The sequence below is a fragment of the Lates calcarifer genome, linkage group LG10 (genome assembly GCF_001640805.2).
Source record: "Lates calcarifer isolate ASB-BC8 linkage group LG10, TLL_Latcal_v3, whole genome shotgun sequence".
Lineage (NCBI taxonomy): Eukaryota > Metazoa > Chordata > Actinopteri > Centropomidae > Lates > Lates calcarifer.
Genome location: NC_066842.1, coordinates 17,431,140 through 17,452,544, shown reverse-complemented (window position 1 = coordinate 17,452,544; position 21,405 = coordinate 17,431,140). Strand labels below are relative to the sequence as shown.

General features: G+C 42.3%; 1 protein-coding gene across 2 annotated transcripts in view; it reads right to left on the bottom strand.

Moving 5' to 3' along the window:
• ldlrad3 (low density lipoprotein receptor class A domain containing 3) overlaps nt 1-21,405 on the bottom strand; it is a 71,003-nt gene that overhangs the window by 2,951 nt on the left and 46,647 nt on the right. For both annotated transcript variants that reach the window (XM_018664083.2, XM_018664082.2), the window contains exon 5: nt 44-443. In XM_018664083.2, the coding sequence (XP_018519599.1) occupies nt 44-443 (400 nt within the window). The remainder of the gene's footprint in view (nt 1-43; nt 444-21,405) is intronic.

The following is a 21,405-nucleotide window of genomic DNA, read 5'->3' as shown; positions in this document are numbered from 1 at the left end:
AGATAAACTTCCATACAGCTGTTAGAATCATTATTCCCTTCACCTGACATCGAGAACAGCTTGTGAGTATGACGGAGGTGAGTCCATGGATAGTCCGGAGGGATACAGGGTCCCAGACAACAGCTGCAGCGCCTGAGGAGTTGAACTGTACTGGCCCGCTGCGTTGGGTGAGCCGGGGGAGAGTCCTGGACCCCCAGGATGGATGTGGCCCCGGTCCAAGATGACCAGACGGGACAGCAGCAGGGGCTGGTGGTGGTGGTGATGTGAGCTCCCTCTTACACCTCTGGGCAGCAGGACGCTCCGCTTCCTCTGGTGATGGAGCACCAAGGCCAGCAGTGCCACCACCAGGACGAAGATGACCGCGCTGCCGATGACGGCGTAGGTGATGCTGGGGTAGTAGCGCAGGCGGTAGTCCAGTGTCACAAAGTCCTGGCCGGGAGCTTCTGCAAGAAGAGAGGAGGAAGATGAAAAGAAAATTGACGTTGGATGGTGTAGGAGGTTGGGCAAATTAGAAGGCGAGTGGTGGTGTGAGAGATTGAGGGGAATGAAGGAAGGAAAGATGGAGAGGAGGCAAACAATTTAGGAGAATGGGAAGGTTGAGGAAATGGGAGGATGAGTTGTGGAGTGGACGGCCATGAGTATCAAGCAGTAAATTGATTTCAGGTTCGTTTTGGAATGTGTTCTGTGTGATTCAATAGAGGTAGCCTCTCACAGAGATGAGAGCGCAACATAATAAACATAACGGTAGTCAGACTCTGCCCCAAGAGCTCCCAGAGATGAGGAGAACAAATGAAGCATCATGTACAGTGCTGAGGCTACTTTTGAGCCCCTATTTTAAAAGTAGGGACCCCACTCTTTCTTATGAATAAAGTGCAGAGAGGCTAAATAATTCTTTGTGAGGGCAAAACAGCTTAAAGCAGTTTCAGATAAAATGCGACTCGAGTAGCTCGGCGTTGAAGATGAGAGGAGGCAGACGAACACCGGGGGCCGTCACAGATTACCATGTTTGTTGCAGGGAAAGGGAGTCTACTTAGTAGTCCAGGGAATGTTCATGATGAGAGCTGTGGCCAGCAGTAAGAAACGCACAGCAGCCAACTCGCTGGCCTGAAATGAGGAAAGGGACTACTGTAATGCCAGAGAGCACTGCAGCTTATTACTCCAGATGGGGTGAGGGAATAGCACTTAAACATTTCCACTGACTGATATTACAGTGTGAGAATTTCAATCAGGCACTCAGGGTGAGGCTCATGTAAATGGCATTTCAGCAGACAGTACGGTTGTACAGAGGACAGAGGGAGGGAGAGTGGAAGAAATCCTATTTATTACAGATCTGCAGAGAGGCTGCGTTAATGAGGAATGGGTTACATAAAAGTATTTTACACTTGCTGTTTCAGTTCAAATTACACTAATACCTCAGAGGGCTGTAAACATCAAACCTCAGCGTGGCTCATAAAAGGTTCAAAGCACTCATTGGGACTCTTTCTATGTTCTGTGTTTGAGGTTTTTGTGTTGCTGCTTAATGCACCATACGTATTAAAGCCCAATTTACTCAAAAGAACTTGCGTCTCTGTCCACTAACCATTATGTTCACAGTTGAGTATATTGCACAGAAAGCTTTCCAGGAAGTGACCAGTGCGAGATATCTTGAGGTGGAATCAATAGTCCGAAAATGCTTCCACCTGTAAGGATTAGATCCCCTGAAACTGCAAAGCAGGCAAGCCTTTTTGGAGCTTTTTGAAGTATTCCCAGCTTTTTATAGACTTACAGGCTCTTGGGGGATATTGTATTTAGCACAGGGTAGAGATTCCCTCCACTTGTACAAGCAAGAGCTACAGTGCTCCAGGGAATCAAGCCAAATATGCACAACCAGTGTGACCATGTACAAGGAGTTACAGGTCTGATCCACACTGCCAAATAAAATGCCTATGAGAGTGCTGCCCTCCTGATTGAACAAATGAGATAAAACGTAGTATTTAGTGTTAATGTAAGCTTTAGAAGGGCTTGTAAACAGATTCTGTCTGTTGCTGTCTGACAAACTAAAGCTAGCTGCTAGAAGCTAGCTGCTAACCTGCTAAGCAAAGCTAACCAGCTGCTGTAGCTTCAAAATGAATGGACAGAAATGAGAGTGGTATCAAATTTATAATCTAGTGCTTATATGCTTGTATGTGTAATCCCCAAAATGTCTAACTATTCCTTTAAGAAAAGGGTGCTTGGGGTTAGAGAGATAAAAGCTCAGTATTTGTCAGAGCATCTGTGTGGACAAACCAGCAAGCTATCATTAGAGGAAGAGTTTTTTTTCAGCTTGTTTTCTCTTTCGTCCAGACACCATGCTGTATGTTTCCCCTGTCTACCTGACCTTGAAGGCCTTGGGGAGTCTTCAGCTGTGTGTGAGTGTGCGTGTGCGCGCACGCGCGCACATACCGTTAAATTCCCAACAACAACCAGCCTGGCATACTGCCTATTTATGTACCAGTGTGTAGTCAGGGGCCCCATGCTTTAATTAAATCTAATCTAATTCAGATGCTCCACCCGCCCGCTGCCCCAACCAGGCACCAGCCAATAAAACAAGCCCCCACGACCCCTCCCTTGTGATTTAAAATTGGCCGGTCCTTCACGCTACCAATTAATTATGAACTGGACCGTCAGCAGAGAAAGGCCAAAACAAAGAAGAACTATTTCCATAATTACCTAGTAAAAAAGCACAAATAAAGAGATCCCACTGCTGCCACCCTGCGCTGCCTATCAGGTTTCAGTGCAGTCTTCTGGGAGCAGGGAGTAACACACACAAAAGGAACTCATAATGCTGTAACATTAACAATGGGAGCCTACTTGGTACATTAGCAAAAGAGGCCTGAAAGGCTGTTTCAAATCACACAAGAGATGAAAAGACAGGGAGAAAAAGAGAAAGAGACTGAAGCAGGCTCCTTTTCTGTCAGAGGAGAGAGGTCCTGTGTGTGTCTGCCCCTCACCCCCATCAGTCCCAGTGTTTGATTGAGCTCAGCATTCTGCCTTCCAGCCAATTTTGTGCTGTTAGTTGTAGTTACGGCAAAAAAAAGAAAAAGAAAAAAAAAGACAGGTGTGATCATCACATGCAAAGATAGGTGAGAGGGTCACATTATAACAGTGGTAATTCTGATTCAAAGGAAAAGTTTAAACCACACTCTCGCACTCAGGATACAACTATTAGTTTCTATCTGCAAATCTTGCTGTTAGCTTTTACCAGTAAATTTCATCTCTGTGAAAAATGGATTACACTTCAAAGTCCTGGATAGTTGGGCCAGTACCAGATGTTGTGTTTAAGGAACATCAAAGGAAAAAGCCACACAAAATTCTTGAAATTCTATAGAGTAATATTTCATACACACAGTCTAGGACAGGTCAAATCAATGAACTTCAGTTTGTTTCACTGGCTTTCAAACTTTTACTTTTACACAAATCTCTTTGCTCACACATCATGAACTCAAACATGCCTGGTCCTACTAGCATCTTTTTTTTTTTTTTTTTTTAACACCAAATTCACTTCAAGGAACTGTCTTGATCAAAGTTGAACATCAAAGTTCACTTGAGACTTTTCCTGTCTTGTCAAACTTGACATGAAGGGATAGAGTACATTCATGCAGTATTGCCTGGACACCGCTGACCTCAGAGGGAGCAATGTCCGAAGTGAAGCTTTCCTTTTAGCTCATTCAGTTTCATAAAAGTCTAAATATTGAAAATCTAAAGACCTGCTGCATGGCTTACTCTCAAGTTAAGGTTGACAGTTGAGGTAGATCAATGATTCCCAGCCTGGGGTATTTGTACACCTTGTGGTACTTTTGCAATTGCCAGAGGCTAGCTAGTGAGCAAGCAAGCAGGGAAGTCTAAACAGATAGCTAATAGGATATCTAAATGGCTGTAATAGCTAATGAATAAACAGCTCACATAGCTTTGGGAACGGTCTGCCTAAATAAAAACAAATTGACTACTTTTGATGGCTTGAATTTGAACAAAGTTATCAAGCCGATGGGGAAATTACCAGGAATTTCACATCTAGAGGGGAACATTACCTCACCTGAAACTATGGGAGCATTTCTAGGTGAAGCTGCTTGTTGTAGGTCTGAACATAGATGCACTTGTGTTTCACAATAATGACCTAACTGCAATTCTTCCACTGACACTGGTACCTCTTAACAGAGCTTCTATACTGGCTTCATAAACTCATAAACCTTCCATATGTGTGTAGTTGGGGTGGGAGGGTGGGGGTGCAAGGTGCAGCCTTTCAACTAGGCCACTTTAATTACATGAGAGTGCCTTCTCCCCACATCTCTCCATCTCATCCCCTCCTCTCCCCTCCCCTGTCCTCTCCTCCTCTCTTGCCTCTGCTCCACCACTGCTGGTGCCTTTTGTTTCCCCCTCTCGTTCCTCTTCTAATATCCCTCTCTCCCTACCCCCTCAGCTTTGTGCTTTCCAGAGCTCTTTCCTCTCCTCTCCACCTTCTATCCCACTCTGCTCCACTCTTGCTGGTAATTTACTGACATGGAGATGACATGTACCGCGTCTTTATGATATACAACAACTGCACTCAGCCTGGATTATGCACTCAATAGAATGCTTATCAACAGGGAAAAAAGCAAAAAAAAAAAAACCTATTGAATGTCTAGTCAATCTTTTTCTACTCTCTCTTTCTTTCCCTTTCCACTATTCCATGCTGTTCCCTCTTTCACTGCCTTTCCTCTCTCCAACAGTCTACCACTTTTTTCCTTTCTTTCTTTCTTTTTTTTTTTTTACATTTCATTATCTCCCGCCTGCATCAATCTTATTACCCCTGCATGAGAGAAGAGAATTATAGGGACGTAGAGAGGTCACAGACAGCACAACAGTGGACAGAGGAGAGGAGCTGAATGAGGATGGAGCTAGGATCAGATGTGGATATGTCTAAAGGGAGAGGGAGGAGCGATAAGAATATTGTGTCTTTTGAATTGCCATGTGCACACATCTCCTCTATCACACACACACACACACAAGAAAACTCCACACACGCTGCTCCAAACTAGCCTTAAATCTATTAAAAGAGACTGAGTCACACAGACCCCCTGCTGTATGCCTTCAGTACCAGGATTGCACTCTTTTTACTTGCATCCTTTTTTGTGTTGCTCTCTTCTTGTGCATCCTTTGTAAACCCTGCTAACAATCTTCATTTTCTTTGACAATTTCCTCTTTCCCCCCCCTCAACTTTTGTGTGAAATACAAGGAACTAAAGCAAGTACTGTGGTTGTCGGGGTACAGCCTTGACTCGGTGAGGTCATACCAGGTATTTGTGTGTATGTGTTTTACCCATAGATCCTATTTTGGGTTGTCCTTAGAAGGTGGTATTTTCCAAAGATTTACATTACACCATAGCGCAGCCCATGGGCAATAAGAGAGGAAACTCTCACATCAAAATATTTCTTAGTTGAAGTTAAGTGAAAACAGAAATCCACTGAGAGAGGCAGAGCAAGATGAGACAGAATAATGGTGCACACATACACGCCCACAAACAGAGAAAACTGTATGCAGCTACTGAAGCAAAGTGAGGGCCAATGTTGGTGCACAATAGGCTATTGAGCATGCAGTGATTAAACCAAGCTCTGAGGAACTTCTTTGTCTGTCTTTAATCAAACTATGCCGCAGATCAACAGCAAACATGCCGTGAGGTTGCTGAGATACAAGCTTTTTTTTTTTTTTTTTTTTTTAAATAGTGCACATTCTTTTATCCCGATTGGCTACCTGCCTTTGAATGTGCCAAGTAACAACTGTCAGAATATGCTTATCCGAAGATGAATGAGCAAAATAAAATGAAAAGAAATCGGGCAAATAAAAGACTGCACATATCTTAATTGCTTTACTTAAAATGCCTCTGTATAAAGGGAATGAAGATATTTCTCCCCTCTGGCTCATTCCTGTGGGAAAAGATAGAGGCTGCACAGATGTGCTGTACTTTCCCTACGCACTGAAGACTAATTTCATATTCACAAAGTGCCATCTTTAAAAAGAGTCCAATGTGAGGGGTGGGGTTGGAAGAGTAATCATTCCCTGGCTTCAGCATTCCAGGGTTTGCTGGTACGTGTCGACTATAGCTGTCCTCAGCTGATAGAGTTTGGTCACAGCAGTGCTTTCCCTTATTGCAGAGTCACTTTGTCTGACGTTAATTACAGGTGTGGGGCTCCTGGCTCATTTGGCAGCCCTGTTGCCACAGCTACGCCCACAACGACAGTGATAAAATGAGGTGCAGAACCAGTGAACCAATGACAGTTCAGCACATTAAGTTCAGTATGAGTGACAGGAACATGATAAGAAAAGAGAATGAAACCACTAGGGGGCAGACAGTTCACATTTTTACTTGGCTACATGACATATACACACACACACACATACACATTTCATCTGTTAGTATTGGGCGGGCATCCAGAGCAGGGGGAGGGCATGCATTGGGTTGAGGGTTGTGTTGGAAAGGGGTGTGGGGGGGTAGGGGGGCTTGCCATCTGGCTTCAAACATACCCACAAAGAGATGCACACATGTGCAATTACCATACAGTCCCCACATTCAAAGTGCACGTCAGCCAGGCACATACATTCGTGAACATACCTTACTGTAAGTTCAAAGGCAAAGTTCAAACACATTCACACATAGAGTGCTCTCTGAAAATTAAAAAAAAAAAAAAAAAAAAAAAAAAAAATACAAACAAAATTCCGGAAATTCTTTCATCCTAGCCCAGAGCGAGCTAGCTAAACCCATGCCACATGGAGGAGAAATCTGGGAAAAAAAATGGGGATTTGGGGGGGGGCTACAAACAGCAGCTTGTGGGTTGTTTGGTGCACTCATGCCTCTACTCTCTTCAGACTCCACTACCAGCCGAGTGAAATCAAGACAGTGAAAAACAAACTCATAAAATGATTGTGGTGGCTATGGTTGCAATAAACTTTGCTAAAAAGGATTATAGGACTGAAGCTATCCTGCTTTTACTGTCTTTCTGACCCAATTTACACCTGCTATATAACCCATTCGCTCCACTGCATTTACCCACAGCAATCTGTGTTCTAGTCTGCATTCTGCCTGCATTGCGATTTGGTCACATTTTTTATGCACAATATGCAGAGCAGCTTACCAGGTGAAGAGGCCGGAGGTTTATCTATTGTCAACAAACACATGCAGGTGAGGTGAGGGTACTGTGCAGATTGTACTTTTTCTTTCTCTACATGGGGCATTTGAAAATTAGACGTTGATTGTTTCAGCAGTTGTGTATTGTAGCTACTGTGAGTGTGTACTGTGACTCTGAAGATGAGAATTTGCCTTTTTTGGTGCATTGTCTTGGTTAGGAGCAGAGCCAGCGGTTGATTTTATTTTCTGACCCATGAGTGGACACTGTCTAATGCAATCCAATCACTCTGCCAGCCTGATCAACTCCGGAGGTGGTCTGTCTGATCCAGTCACATCCTGATAGTGCTTGTGTGCACTAGCACCTTCCATTAACATCCAATCTCCTTTATCTAGATAAGACACCCAGATACAGATCAAACCTTAATTCCATGCATAAATGGGGTCCATGCCTCAACTCCATCGAAGCTCACGTTTTCACTACTGCGCCCGAGATGTATGGTGTTTGTTTGTGTGCTGTATGTTACGGATGAGACATGTCGACTCAGGCAACGCTGATAAATGGCTTTTGATGCTAGCGTCGCTGCTAAGAAACTGTGAAACACTGAGGTGTATTTTATCAAGTGGAGACCTGGAAATACTTGGAGTTTTCACAGCATGTTTGACCAAAGTCTGTACAGGTCCAACGTCCTCTCATTGTGAGGACAGTAGATTTTTCATTCGTTGACTGCTCGCTTGACACAACGTATTTGCGGCGAATGAAATACTTTATCGCTTTGACCTACAGTACACCCACTGGTAAAGCCTTTTGAGCAATGGCATTCATGCAGTTATCTCAGGCTACCTGCATTTTAAACCAAAGGAGTGAGAGCGTCATTTATTCCTTTTTGCTATCCATGCACTTAACTTGTGGATTTCAGAGTACAAGTTGCTGGTTTTAAAATTGGACTGGACTTCCAACTCAGTTTTAAACCTCTACTCTCTCAAGATCTTGGGGGCGATCACCCTTGTTGTCCTCTCTTATGTGTTATTGTTTTTATGAAACCTTGCTGCCAACAAACTTCCCCCTGGTGGGACATGAAAGATTGATTGATTGAGGGCTGCTCTGCCAAGCAATGCTGGGAAGCAAAGCGTGTTAACTCCTCTGCAACAGGACTGTTCCAGATCCCTTCGGCATCCGGGTATTAATATTCATGTCCCATGCTGTCACCCTGTTCCTGTTGCTGTGCCCTGTCATGTACTATATGTCTGTTCTCGTTAGCATGCACAGAGAAGGAAGGCATTAATGGGCAGGCTCTCTATCTGTGTGTGTGTGTGTGTGTGTGTGTAGTACTGTATGAGCCTGCTTATCATCAAGAATTCCTGTTGTTTGTTGCATGTTTATGGTTTCTCAGAAGAGAGCTGAAAAAGGGTGCCTGAATATTTATATTGTATGTGTGTGCATGTGTTTTTGTCTGTCTCCACTTCTGTCCTTCTGTCTGTATATCTCTCAGTATGTGTGTGTGGCACTTTCGGGAAGGGAAGTTTTCATGCTTCATCGGGCCTCTATTTGCCTGTCCTGTAATAACTTGTCCGCTCCATTGCTTGCCGCTATCAGCCCCCCCCCCATAACACTCAGTCGCAGCTTACTGTGGGCGGCCAGAGGAGTGGAAGGGAGGTGGGTTAAAGGATGACTTTAGCATCTGGAGAACATCCACAGAGGAGGATGAAGAGAAAGAGCAGAGGGGGGTAGGAAAGACAGGACATACAAGGTTGAAGGGCAGGTGAAAGGAAAGAAAGACAGGTGACTTATGGAGAAATTATTGCATATGAGAGGGGTTAAACACTGACTAAAATAATAGAGAGCAAGGTTGGGGTTAATAAAATAGTACAGCTGATGAATGAAGTGAGTACTACAATAGACATTTCTAATAACACTGTCAGACTGATTTAATAAGAAATAACAATGCAAATTATTGCTACTGCTTTATAATAATGATAATATATGTATGATGATAACAGCACGAATGAGGACAGACATGTGGGCTACATATAGTTAATATCTAATACTTCTCTAATACTAAATCTAATACTGTTCATGCCTGTTTATTGGTTCATGTATATATGAACATAATGTGCATATGAAATATAGTATGTACTTATAGAAACATTTCTGTATTATCTACTTTGGTATTGTCTTGTACTTGTTTTTGCAGTAAAATAAAAATGAATACAAAGAAGAAAAAAAAAAAACACACGAAAGGAATAGAAAAGCCAAAAACACATCAGCTGAAATAGAGGAAAAGTGGATACACAGTACAAAGGACTGCTGATGAGGGAAGATGGGAGAGAAGTGGGACAGAAGAGTAGCCGCTGTAGCACAGCAGGGAAAGACTCTGAGGTATGTTCATGAATAAAAGGCTTTAGACGATGGGCTATGAATATCACTTTTGCTGGTGTATCACAGAAAGTCAGACTCAGTAGGAGCTGTAGCCCAAAAAAAAGGCGTCAATCATCATTCTATTTGTAACATGTTGCATACATCAACTGAGGCGCACAAGTGGGAGTTTCAGCTCTTTCTTTTTTAGAAACCCTTTCAATGGAGTAGCATGATTGTGAGGGGTAGGCTATTCTCTTTCCTGGAGGGAAAAGAAGAATGGGGAGGGCGAGAGGTTGCTCAGGATCGTTGAGAGGCTTTGACTACAAGCCCGTCCCACCAAACCTGACGGGTACGGTCACCATGGCAACTGCTCTTTGGGGCCGAAAGGTGAGTTAGGGAGCCCGAGAGTGGACACAAACAAACCGCGCATACGCCTGACACATGCGCGGGCACACACAGATAGCGCCCGAAGCCTGGCTGTGATGGAGATGAGTGATAAGACTGTGGAGATTGAGAGTCTTATTCAAGCCTGTGTGCATGTACCAGGGATGGGATCCGCGGGCTATAGCTAGCCTCCTCAGGAGGGACAGGAGACTATTATAAATTGTAGCCTGCAGCTAGACCGACAAAACAGCAGGCAGGATGACATGCAGGAGTCACAGAGGAGACACAGCCTCGTCTGACAGCTTCAGTGACAGGAGGGTGATATGGGACGACTGACTGTTGAGGGAAAATTGGTTTTAGTGACTTATAAAACCTTCATACAATACAGAAGTAGCACTAGTTGAGGCTGATTACCGAAAAAGAGTGCTCGCTGACATTCACATAGAATTAGGATGTTCATTAAGCTCAGATGTGAAAATACAGAATGTGAATAACTTACAAAATGAATACATTTTTTTTCTCTTTGTTGAAATATATTCCTGCCACGAGGATGATTTAACACCATGAAGTATGCCATAATCTGTTAAAATCTGTGAGAACAGAATTATGTGAGCACAGCTCTGAATTTAAATGCCCTGCTCTCACATTTATCTGCTGTTTGTCCCAGAGGAGAGAACTACACTAATATTTTGTAGGGGCTGTGGATGAGCATCTTTCACCATAAAACTACTCCAGAATCAAAAGTAAAACACCACATTTTCTCTCCATTACCTTTGGCTTCTAATAAATATAAGGATTTATTAGAAGTCAGATATAAGGTCAGCTGAGAAGTTAAATGGTGCCAGAGGCAGCCTGACTAAAAAAAATGATAGGATTGTTTGACGCAGGCGTGGATAAGGCTGAGTTGATACACAAATGATGCTGTCACATGGTTATTTGGAGACTATTTTAGAAGCACACAGCAGAGGAGAAAAGACTATTTAAAACTAAGCCCAATTACTGAGAGTCTGGCAGGAGCAGCCGGGTGTTAGTACTGTAACAGTATTAGTCTTCTAATAACTGGGTAGTACAGCAGGGAGAACTACACAGTACTGCCAGCACCCTCATCTCTGTTCTCATTGTTCTCTCTCTCTCTCTATCTATGACGTTGTTCCTTATTTCTCCATTCTGAAGTTTCTCACTGACACATAATTTTTTGTTCTCCTTACCACTAATTTAAGTTCCACTGTCGGCCAAAATCTTTGTTTCATAGCTCTTCAAAGCACTCAGAAGTCTTTGTGTCACTGAGAGCTTCAATTGAAAGGATTTTCCAACTTGGAAAAATGTGCCCCTGTCCTAAACCAACTAAGTATGCATCTTGTCCCAGACCATGAGAAGCATCTCTAAAAGTGATGAATTAAAAGTATCATATTAGTAGTTTTTAATGTTGAAATATACTAATAGAGCATATTACCAAATATTTTTCTAAACATGCAAGGTTTTAGAATAATTTCCTCTTCTTTTAATTCCATTCTTGCCTCTGCTGTTCTTGTGGATGGAAGCTGATTGAAATTCAATCACAAACATTCCACAAAAATTCAAAAACTACTCATTAAACGATCTCCAAATGGGCTTTTAGTTTGGGTGGTTTAGTGATGGGGGACAAAATGTACAGCCCTCATTTTGTGCAAAAATGTGTTCCAACATTCATCTGAAGCTTATATGGGGCTTTGCAGTCATATAACAGTCTAGTTAATAAAATAACAAGGACATAATCCAAAGTTACAGTCTTTTTAGTGTTAAGTTCCTCTCAAAAAGACCGTAACTTTGGAAGATCTCCAATTGATTTGTCTAACTGAAGCCACATAATTTAACTTTGCACCTTACATTTGGAGCACATCCTCTGGAGCACAGATCTCTTAATGGCCAGTATTAGTGAGAAAAACTGCTTGAATATTGTTTTGAGACTTACTGGAAGCTCCAATGTGTGAAACTTCAGAGGCATCTAAAAAGCTATGTTGTTGGGAGGCAAACCCTTGAAGAGGTCTATGGAGATGACATGAATAGTGTCATTTCTCCCATTAAAACATCTGCATTTCAGTAGCTGACTCTCAAATCCCCGATGTCATAGTGTCCTTGAATACACTAATAAGGAAGAGTCTTGTTTTTGCTAGGAAATGGGTTATGCTTAAAAAATAGCCAGCAGGAAAAAATGGAGTGGTGTCTAGGAAAGGCCTACAAAACATTAATCCAAAAACTTGCTGTAAAGGTACATGTAGTAGCTGTCACTGTTGTCACAGTGTGACTTAGACTGCAGCGTGGTTGTCCATCTCTCCGAGGGGAGCTAGCCATCAAACTAGTGCATGGTTATTGCAGCTTGTCTTAAGTTAAATGTGCGAGTTTCCAGTGTAGATGTCAGCTTTATTGATCACATAAGTGGCAGTTCAACTGTCAGTCATTCTCCAGCTGCCACTCACAGGTTCACTTGCTGAATTTGCCCCAAAGTGCACTGGTGGCTGGCAGGTCTACAGATGAGATTAAAGCTGGTTAAAAGGGCTGCTGTGGTGCAGCTTATTGTATCAGCGCTGAAATGATGACACACAGAGGTGTACTGTTTTTTTTTTTTCATCTGCACAGTGTTGGATTCTGTTAACAAAAAAAAAAAAAAAAAAAAATCTCTTTGTGAGCATTACGTGACAAATTTTCTCTGCTTGTATATGAAGTTGCAGTACTTTGAACTGGGAGTTAAAACCCAATTATTTTCTTATTGTTCAGAGTAAATTAATGTAACCACATTTCAGAATGTGTCAAAAGCAGAGCTCTTAATTTTCCATTTCCAAATACACAAGTTAATTTGTTATGAAATGATATTAAATCTAAACACAAACAGCAGCAATATGGAATAGTTAAGACAAACTGTCAAGCTGAATTTATGTAGAGGATTTTCAGAGTACTACTGGTAAATACTGCAGCACTCTTAGGTTTGACACATGCGAACATGCATGAGCACACAAGCAATACATTCCTCTTGGTAACCTTATCTACTGAGAAGCGGTGGTGACAAGAGACTGTGTTTCAGTGAGTGAGGTTCCAGTTGAAAGCACTTGATTTAGTTCTCAGAGCCAAGATCATAGTTACACAGACAGGATTAATTAAGGTGTGTAGAGGCGTCTTTCTTAATTACAATGTAGAAAATAGATTTATTTTCCAAACTTTTAGCACTTAACTCACTGAAGACTTGACTATATATGTACGTCAAACCTGCCAACAGCAGACATTTAGACTGGAAATATAAAAAACACAAACACACAAATCCCTGGTTTAGTAATCTATGTACTCAGTATGTTTGTTTCTGTGTGCAGGCATTAGTATGCACAAGGGCTGGGGAATGCTATTCAAGGCCAAGGGCCAGCACAGACAGCCTGCTCAAGACTTATCTGTTAAAGGTACAGTGAGCAGGAGCTCCCCCGCCCCTACACCACAGGCCCACTTTATCCTGGCAGGCCACGCTACGATAAGTCTGAGCTCTGAGAGGATAGGAGCGCAGGGAAGTCAGGCCAAGATCTGGCATCAGATCAAGTGGGATAAACCCTGCAAAGATACACACATATGAACACATACATACAGCATACACACACACACACACGTAGACAGTAATGGGACATGCAAATGCGGACACACCAAAAAAAAAAAAAAGCTTCCTGCAAACGCAAGAATGTCTTTCGCAGACGCACACAAAATTATCAGTGACCACTTACAATGCCAGTCCTCCATTGGCTTCACTTCTGCCCTGTTCTTCTCCTGGTTAAGAAACAGAGCAAGACCCCTGATGCCCATTCCACCATCTAATCCCCCCTCCTTCAACAATAGGCCTGGTCAGGCTGGTGGAAACATGAGGACCCCCTGCGTCTGTTATCGCAGTCAAACAACACAGCCCATTGCTGAAGGTTCATGGCTCCTGCTCATATCTCTGTGTTCAGCTAGAGAAGAATCAATGGGCTTTGTCTGAGTGATAAGAAGTGGAGCATGATGGTCAGTTGTACATATTCACTCTGAGTGTGACAGCTATGGGGTTGAGGGAGCATGGAAAGATTGGGGATCAGTGCCTAAAGGGAGGCTGGTACCTAGAAGTCAGAGATAAGGCTGGTCCCAGAGCGTTCTCTGAGTTAAGTGTTTGAAGCCATGACCTTTTATGTATGGGAAAGCAAGGTGGACCTGATCTGTGAAGAACGTTGGTCATGCACACTGTGCGGTCTGAATGAACAGTAAGGAGCCGAACCAACGAAAATGGGGAGGGGACCGAGCAAAATCCCACCAGGGTTCTTAGTCTGCCTCACCAGTAGGTACGCTAAGTGTGTCACCATCTCTTTGTGGTCTTTTGCATACTTGCCAGCTAATATTGCATCTCAATCTCTCTTTTGTCTTTCACTCTCTTTTTCTCTCCCCGCACATCCAATCTCATCTTCTTGCACATCAAGTGAAGCGCAAAGCTGGAAATAGCTGACTGACGTCTTCTTGAAGACCAAAAAGACTGAACAGCAATGTTCGATAAATTGTGAAGATGCGGTGAACAACATTCTTTGGCACCTCTTCTCATGGCTATTTACAACACCACTGCTTCGTTAGCCAGAGGGAAATAGAACAAAACTCCTCTTGTCGTTGAGGGGAAAAGCTTTAACCCAACACAGCCAATTAGGATCAGTGCTTCAAAAATCAATTATGCAAGTAGTTTACAGGATATTTACTGTATGCAGAAGAGCCTGGTGGCTTATTGGCTGAATTGCAGCAATGTGCGTTTAACCTTTATTAGTGGGAAAGGCAGGGTTTTTTTTTTTTTTTCTTCCTCTACCCTTGTGGAACAGCTTACTTGTTCAATATCTTTTGCTTGTGCCTTCCATTGCACCCTCATTCCCCCCCAGCCTTGAGTTATTTGTCCATCCTTATTGACAGCATACATCGTTTGATCTCTAAAAGCTCAATGGATGTTTGTTGAGTGTTTGTTTTGCTTTCTCCTTCCCATAATGTCTTTGTTTCATGGCTGGCATCAAACAATTTAGTTTCTTTATGCCTGTCGGTCCTTTATGTGCCTTACTCTCAGCAGGAGCCTCTTTTAATGGGTTAGACATCCACACTAATGGGTTCCTCCAAATCACTAACAGCCACCCGCAGTATACGTTAACGTACAGAGCTGCATCATTTCCAGTGTAATTAATCCCCGTCCATGCACTCACTCTCACACGCATTTGTTTCTTCCCTGTAATTATTGCTTGTAGAAATATGCACATTTATTGATGATCCCATCCATCAGCACCCGGCTCAGGCATGCATGCACGTATTCTGTAACACAGACACACAAGCTCTCGCCCACACAACCACAGATGAGAGAAGACCACACATCAAGCTGTGGCACACAGTGGAAGAGAGTCAACTTCATGCCCATCTAATTAATAATGCAGTTCCCAGCTACGCATCATCTATAGCCTGAGGGAGTTGTATGATACTGCGTTAGGGAGGGTGATCATGTAGCATATTGGGGAGTGTTTTTTTGTGTTGAGGCACAACTTTCACAGATGCTATTACAAGCATGAAAAGCAGGGAAAGTACTATACATTCTATAAATATTTGTCTAAATAGGATTGCTAGTGTTTTTGCAATACAGAGTGCACTTGCACTCTTTCATAACCCGAAAATGGAAGTGCACTGAAAGACATTAGTCAGTTTGTGACTTGGGTAAGCTATCACTGATAAACAACACAAAAGTGTTTTTTTTGAATATTTAAAGCTTTTATGTTTATCTTTCTGATCTTTCTGAAGCTGTCTCAAAAACTTAATTCAATTTTTGCCAGCAATAATTAGCTCCTCCATTTTCTGTAAACAATAAAACAAAACTTAGTATCCATCCTGACATCTTTCAGTTTACTTAATGTTGCCAGTTTTTTTTTAATTTGCACATGTAATGCTTGCTGAACTGAACTTATTTTGACCTGTTGATGAAATATAAAGGTATCACCAACTCAGTTAGGATTCATCCTCTGGGGAAATAGATGTTTGTAGTAACTTAGACAGCAATCCATTTGAGCTTAAGAGTGGAATGTAAAAAAGGCAGAAAGAATGGTATGGATAAAATAAATAATTAAAAAATGAATACTATTTACCAATGTAATTTTAATGCTATAGCCTAAATAACCCCATTGTTTGTTTGTTTTCAAAAACCTAGAATGTTTCAATAAATTCTTGGAAAGCAAATGAAACTTAATAAAATAGAAAAACAAGTTAAAGAAAACCACAGCCCTGAGTTTTGAAGATATTTTTCTGAATACCAACGCTGCTAATAGGTTTCCCAGTAGACTGGCAGAGCTGGAAGATGCTGCTTTGAGAAACTAGGCTAGCAACTATAACATATCACTCGAAAGCCATCCCTCAGGAACACACCCAGTTGGTCTAAACATCCACGTCTATTGTGCATAGTCTACAAGGAGATCGCCTATAGCTCAGCGCATACAAAGCAAAGGCACACGAAGAAGTGTTTTACAATTAGAAGAGTAAATAAAGGCACATTTTAGCCTTGTGAGCCAGTGCAAATACTGAACGGTAGATAACCCTGATGAAAGAACACTCTTCAAAGATCTGTGAAGCTTCACTGTGTGTGCTTTTCTGTCTGATTCAAACAATGGAAACGTAGCTATTTTTCCGACTGCAATAATCCAGCAATTTGAAGACAAAGAGAAAGGTTGTACACCCTTCTTGGTGTAATCGGAGCTTTGTGTGCTTTCATCTGAGCTTCCCATTGGCTCTGGATCTTGTTTTGGATGACAGTTATGTAAGAATTTCTCACAGAGGGCAGAAATTTCACTCTATCTTGATATTCCCCAGCTGACGTAACCACTTGTAGGTTGTTTTTGTTCAGTGTTTATCCTGCATGAAACTGCTAAAATGCACTCCTGCAACCCTGTACCTCCATACTGACTACTGACCAAACTCATGTGTCAGTTGTTCAAATGCACATATAAAATTCAATCAGAGTGACTAACATCTGAGGTGCATCCACACATACATTCCCATATATACTCAAACACAGGGATGAATAAATAAATAAATAAAAAGAAAGACAGTAGAGGAAAGAAATGGAGAAAAAGAAAGAAACGTGTATAATAGAATGGAGACTCAGCTATAAAGCAGGTGAGAGCAATTTTCTCCTTCTTTATTTCTTCAACGTAAACACTCACCAGGGCCACTGGTTTGGTGAACGGATGTGCAAATTGTATTCATACTGCATATTCAGCTCTTCCCGCACCACCCACCATCAACGCCAAGGAAATTTCATTAGATTTATTGTTCTAAGTGTTTTCTGACTGACTGTTTCTGCTATTGAATGCAGAGATGTGATTGTTGGCTCTGCTCCACTGACAATTAAAATGAAAACATCCAAAACAGTTGTCACCTACCAGAGGTCTTAGGAAGGTCAGAATTAATTTGTAGATCAGCCAAGGAACACTGAGATCTTTAACTGATTGAGTATCAAACTGCAAACTCAGCCAACTAAATTTTCAAGTGAATTGGAGCAATGTGTTAAATTGTGTAGGAATTCATCCATTAATTATCTTGAAAATGTCAAGCAAAACACAATAACAGCCTTTGCTTTGTGATGCAATCCTAACAGGCAATAATAATAATATTCATTCAGTTATGCACTTTTCAAAACCCAGGTTTAGCAAATTGAAATCAAGGCTACATGTTTTGCTACATGTTTCAACATTGGATCTTATCTCTGAGTCAGAAAAACTTGCTCAAGATAAGAAACCCCTAGTTAGAAAATAATTAGGAAGATTATTATAACAGTGGACCATGGAGAATAAAACATAACTATCGTGCCGTACTGATCGCTGATAATCTACTGCTGCAAGTGGTACATGTATGCTCTGCCTCGAGCTGAAACCTATATAAGGGAAGATGTGTCAGCTATAATAATATCACTGTGCTGTCTGGATTGCGTTCGGTCATGGAATAGTCATTAGCAGAAAAATAAGTGAAAGTGAGCAAATATGCAAAGTGCAGCAGAGATGGCCCTTTCTATTCACCAGTTAAGGTAACTGTCACGAGTATAAGTGCTTGTTTTGTACTTTAAGATGCAGGATAGTTGTGACAAGTACTAATTTAGAGGAGGACAAATGAACACTGATAGACTACACTATCAGTAGGGTGACGCTTTCATATGGGCTCACATTGCTGTCCATTGTTTTATCAATCAATAAAAGATTAGTATTTTATAAAGTACATTATCCAAGGTAAGGTTCAAGACTTACAGTTGTATTTCTTCCTCTCTACATCTCTGTTGCAAACCATATACTGTAAATGCAGCTACCCAGCAGCTAACATACAGTTACAGATTTGCACACACACTTGTCCTGCAGGCATACTTGTCCTTGCTTTTTATACACTGCACCAAACAAAGCTGCTTAAGAGAAAGAGCAAAGGTGAAACGCAGCACAAAAATCTCTTTCTATTGTTCACTGTATCTCTCTCTCCCTATCCCCAAGCTCTCTCTCAAGCTCCAGCATGGTTTTAACATGCCTCTGGCGTGTGGGCGTCCATATGAGAGTATCAGACAATGAGAACAACATAAAGAGAAGGCATGGGCGAGGCGGAGATAGCGAGAGAGAGAGAGAGGAAAAGGATGAGAGGGGTGTTAGAGGGGATGATAAAAAAAAAAAAAAAAAAAAAAACTACTGCAGGAACAGAACGGTATTATCATCTCAGGTGTGGTGTTTAAACCTGGCCCATCTGAGCAAAGTGAACACAGACTGCCAGAGAAAGCATGAGCAGAAAACTGGGTGGGGGTGTTGTGATGAGAGGAGACAAGACAGAGGGGCATTAAAAGTGTGATATGGTAAAAAGAAGTGATGAGAAAAAGGTGGAGATGGGAGCTAAACATCAAAACTGAGAGAGGCTGATGGGAGGTTAATGGTACATGAGCAGAGTGAGTCAGACAGACAGAGGGGAGAGAGAGCAATAAGAAAAAAAAAAAAGACTGCAATTGAGAGAGATGGTGCAGAATTCAGTAATTAGCATGAATGAGACCACTGTTGCATGCAGGGACTAATCTAGCCCCCTCGCACCCCCCCACCCCTTTTAGTGTCTGAAGCTTTAAGGAAAACCCTCATCCCTCCACTCTCCTGTCATCATCCACACCCTTGCTCTCCATTTTGTTTTACTTGTTTTCATCCTCACATCCGCCCCTCTTTAGTCCACCCTGCTTTGTTTCATTCCCACCTCACCCCTCTGGCTTCAGTTTCAGCTTCAGTCCACTCATCCCGATCACTTGCTTTGTTGTTTCCTGTTCCCCAGCATTCCTCTCTGTTCCTTTTTTCTTCCTCCTCCTGTCTCTCAGGTTTCAGCCTGTGTATTCTCACCTCTGCATGTGTCTTACTTCCTGCTTATTTTCTCATCTTTTCCTCCACTAAGTTCCTCTCCATACCCTCCTTAGTGGTTTTTCTCTCTCTACCAGCACCCATGACCCCTTCCCCTGGCTACCCTTTCCATCTCCTGTGTTTCTTTGTCCTCCCCCTTGATTCCCTGTCTTTCTACACAGTGAATCCAGAGGGTTTTATCTTTTTTTTTTCCCCTCAGTGGCTTTGTCACTCTCCCTAATCCCTCATCTCCATCATCCTCCCTCTTGCTCTCTATCACTCTCTCCCTCATGCTTTCCTTTCCTCTTCCGCTCCATCGTTTTCACACTCACAATTTGCTATTTTCACCCCCCCCCCCCCCCCCCCCTTCCTTCCCTTCACCCCCACCACCACCATCATCGTCCTCTCACATTTCTGTCTCTCACACTCTCTGACATGCAATCCCTCTCTTCTCTCTCCGGGGCACTCTTCTTTTTCATGTGCTCCACTTAAGCCCTCCTTCTTTTTGCATTTCCCTGATGGACAAACAGACACATACACAGACACACACACACACACGCACACGCACACACACACACACACACACACACCTTTATCACCACCCAAACACACATATGCATTCTATTGCGCCTTCTCTGTTGAGCAACGCCTTCAGCTCAACCATATCGTGGGTGAATGCACACTTACAGCATTGGCAGAAAACTTATTTGCAGAAAATAACCCGGCCCATTACGGTGAGAGCTGACTGACACCTAATGCATCACTTGAGGGTGTATATCTGTTTGCTTCTAATGGCTGCACACCAATGGTTGGCCCAGTGCTACCTCAGTAGATGCATGGACATACTGCTGCCCCTTAGTAATAATTAATACTGCATTATTTACTGTTAAACTACCCAATAAACAAATGCACATCACAGATAAACCATGCATGAAAAGATACTTAAGTGAGAGATGTGATCCAAATCCCAAATAATTCCTGGCAACCTGACAGCCAATCAGTGGGATTTTGTAGCATAAAGGAGTGACGTTTAGGGACACACTTCTTTTGATGCGATGCAATGGAGCACTTGACGCCTGTGTGATTACTCCCATTTAATATTCATATTTTAGTCACTCTTATTTGCTCTAATACACCGGTCCTCTAGCCCTGCAGAACCATGATGCCAACTCAGGTCTTAAGACTATGATTTACTCCAGCGGACTAGAGTTTGCAATGCTACTAAGTAACTCTGCTACTCACGGATGGGTGCATTAGATATGCCTGAAGAAAAGATAATGTGGTCAGAAAACTGTGTGTGGGGGAAATTAAATTGAGCTCTGGGCACATAACCATCTCTTAAAAGTACTGTATCTAAATTTCGCCAATATTCATCAGAAGCTATCCAAGAGAATAAAATCCATTTCCGTGCACCCCTTCGCTCTGGGTTTATAATTTTCTTCATTTTGAACTCAATGCAATTTAAAAATGCAAAAACAGCATTTTTCCTCTTCTCTTGGGCCACAAAAGAGATAAAAAAAAAAAGTGTCTCTTGTGCTAACGTATGGAAACATCTCTAAGAGAAACTAAAAACAAGGATTGATTAATTTTTCCTTTTAAGTTCCTTTGACTGCCCGCTGGACCTATTAAAGACTTAATTAATGATCTCTAAACTTTTGCAAAGAAGTAGTCAAAGTATCTGCCACCAATTCACAGCTCGTGAGTGAATAATGAGCAGTCAATATCTGGTATTGGCGCAGCCCTAGCACCTCTTAGTTTTTCTTTAATGTGATATTGTCCAAGAAAGATAATGGCCTTGTGAGCCTCATTGGAGTTTGCACAATACAGAGCAGGCTTGCCCATTTTTCTACAAAAGCTAGTGTGCTGTGAAGAGAGTGGAGGTAGTGTAAATGGCTGAAATGATTTAGATGCAGAGATGGGAGGAAAAGACTTGAAGAGAGAGAGGGAGAGCCTCATTCAAGCGCTGCACACTTTACATTGTGATCTCACCTCCTTTCTGCTGTCAGCCAACCACCGAGTGTGCGCTGAGGGGGCCGGGATAGGGGGCACTTCTTTCAAGCCAAGTGTCGATGGAGCAGGGAGACGCTGCAGTCGAGGCCAAGCTTAACACACTCTAATGCAAATGTGATGCTCGTAGAGGCACAAATCAGCGAGCTAATGAG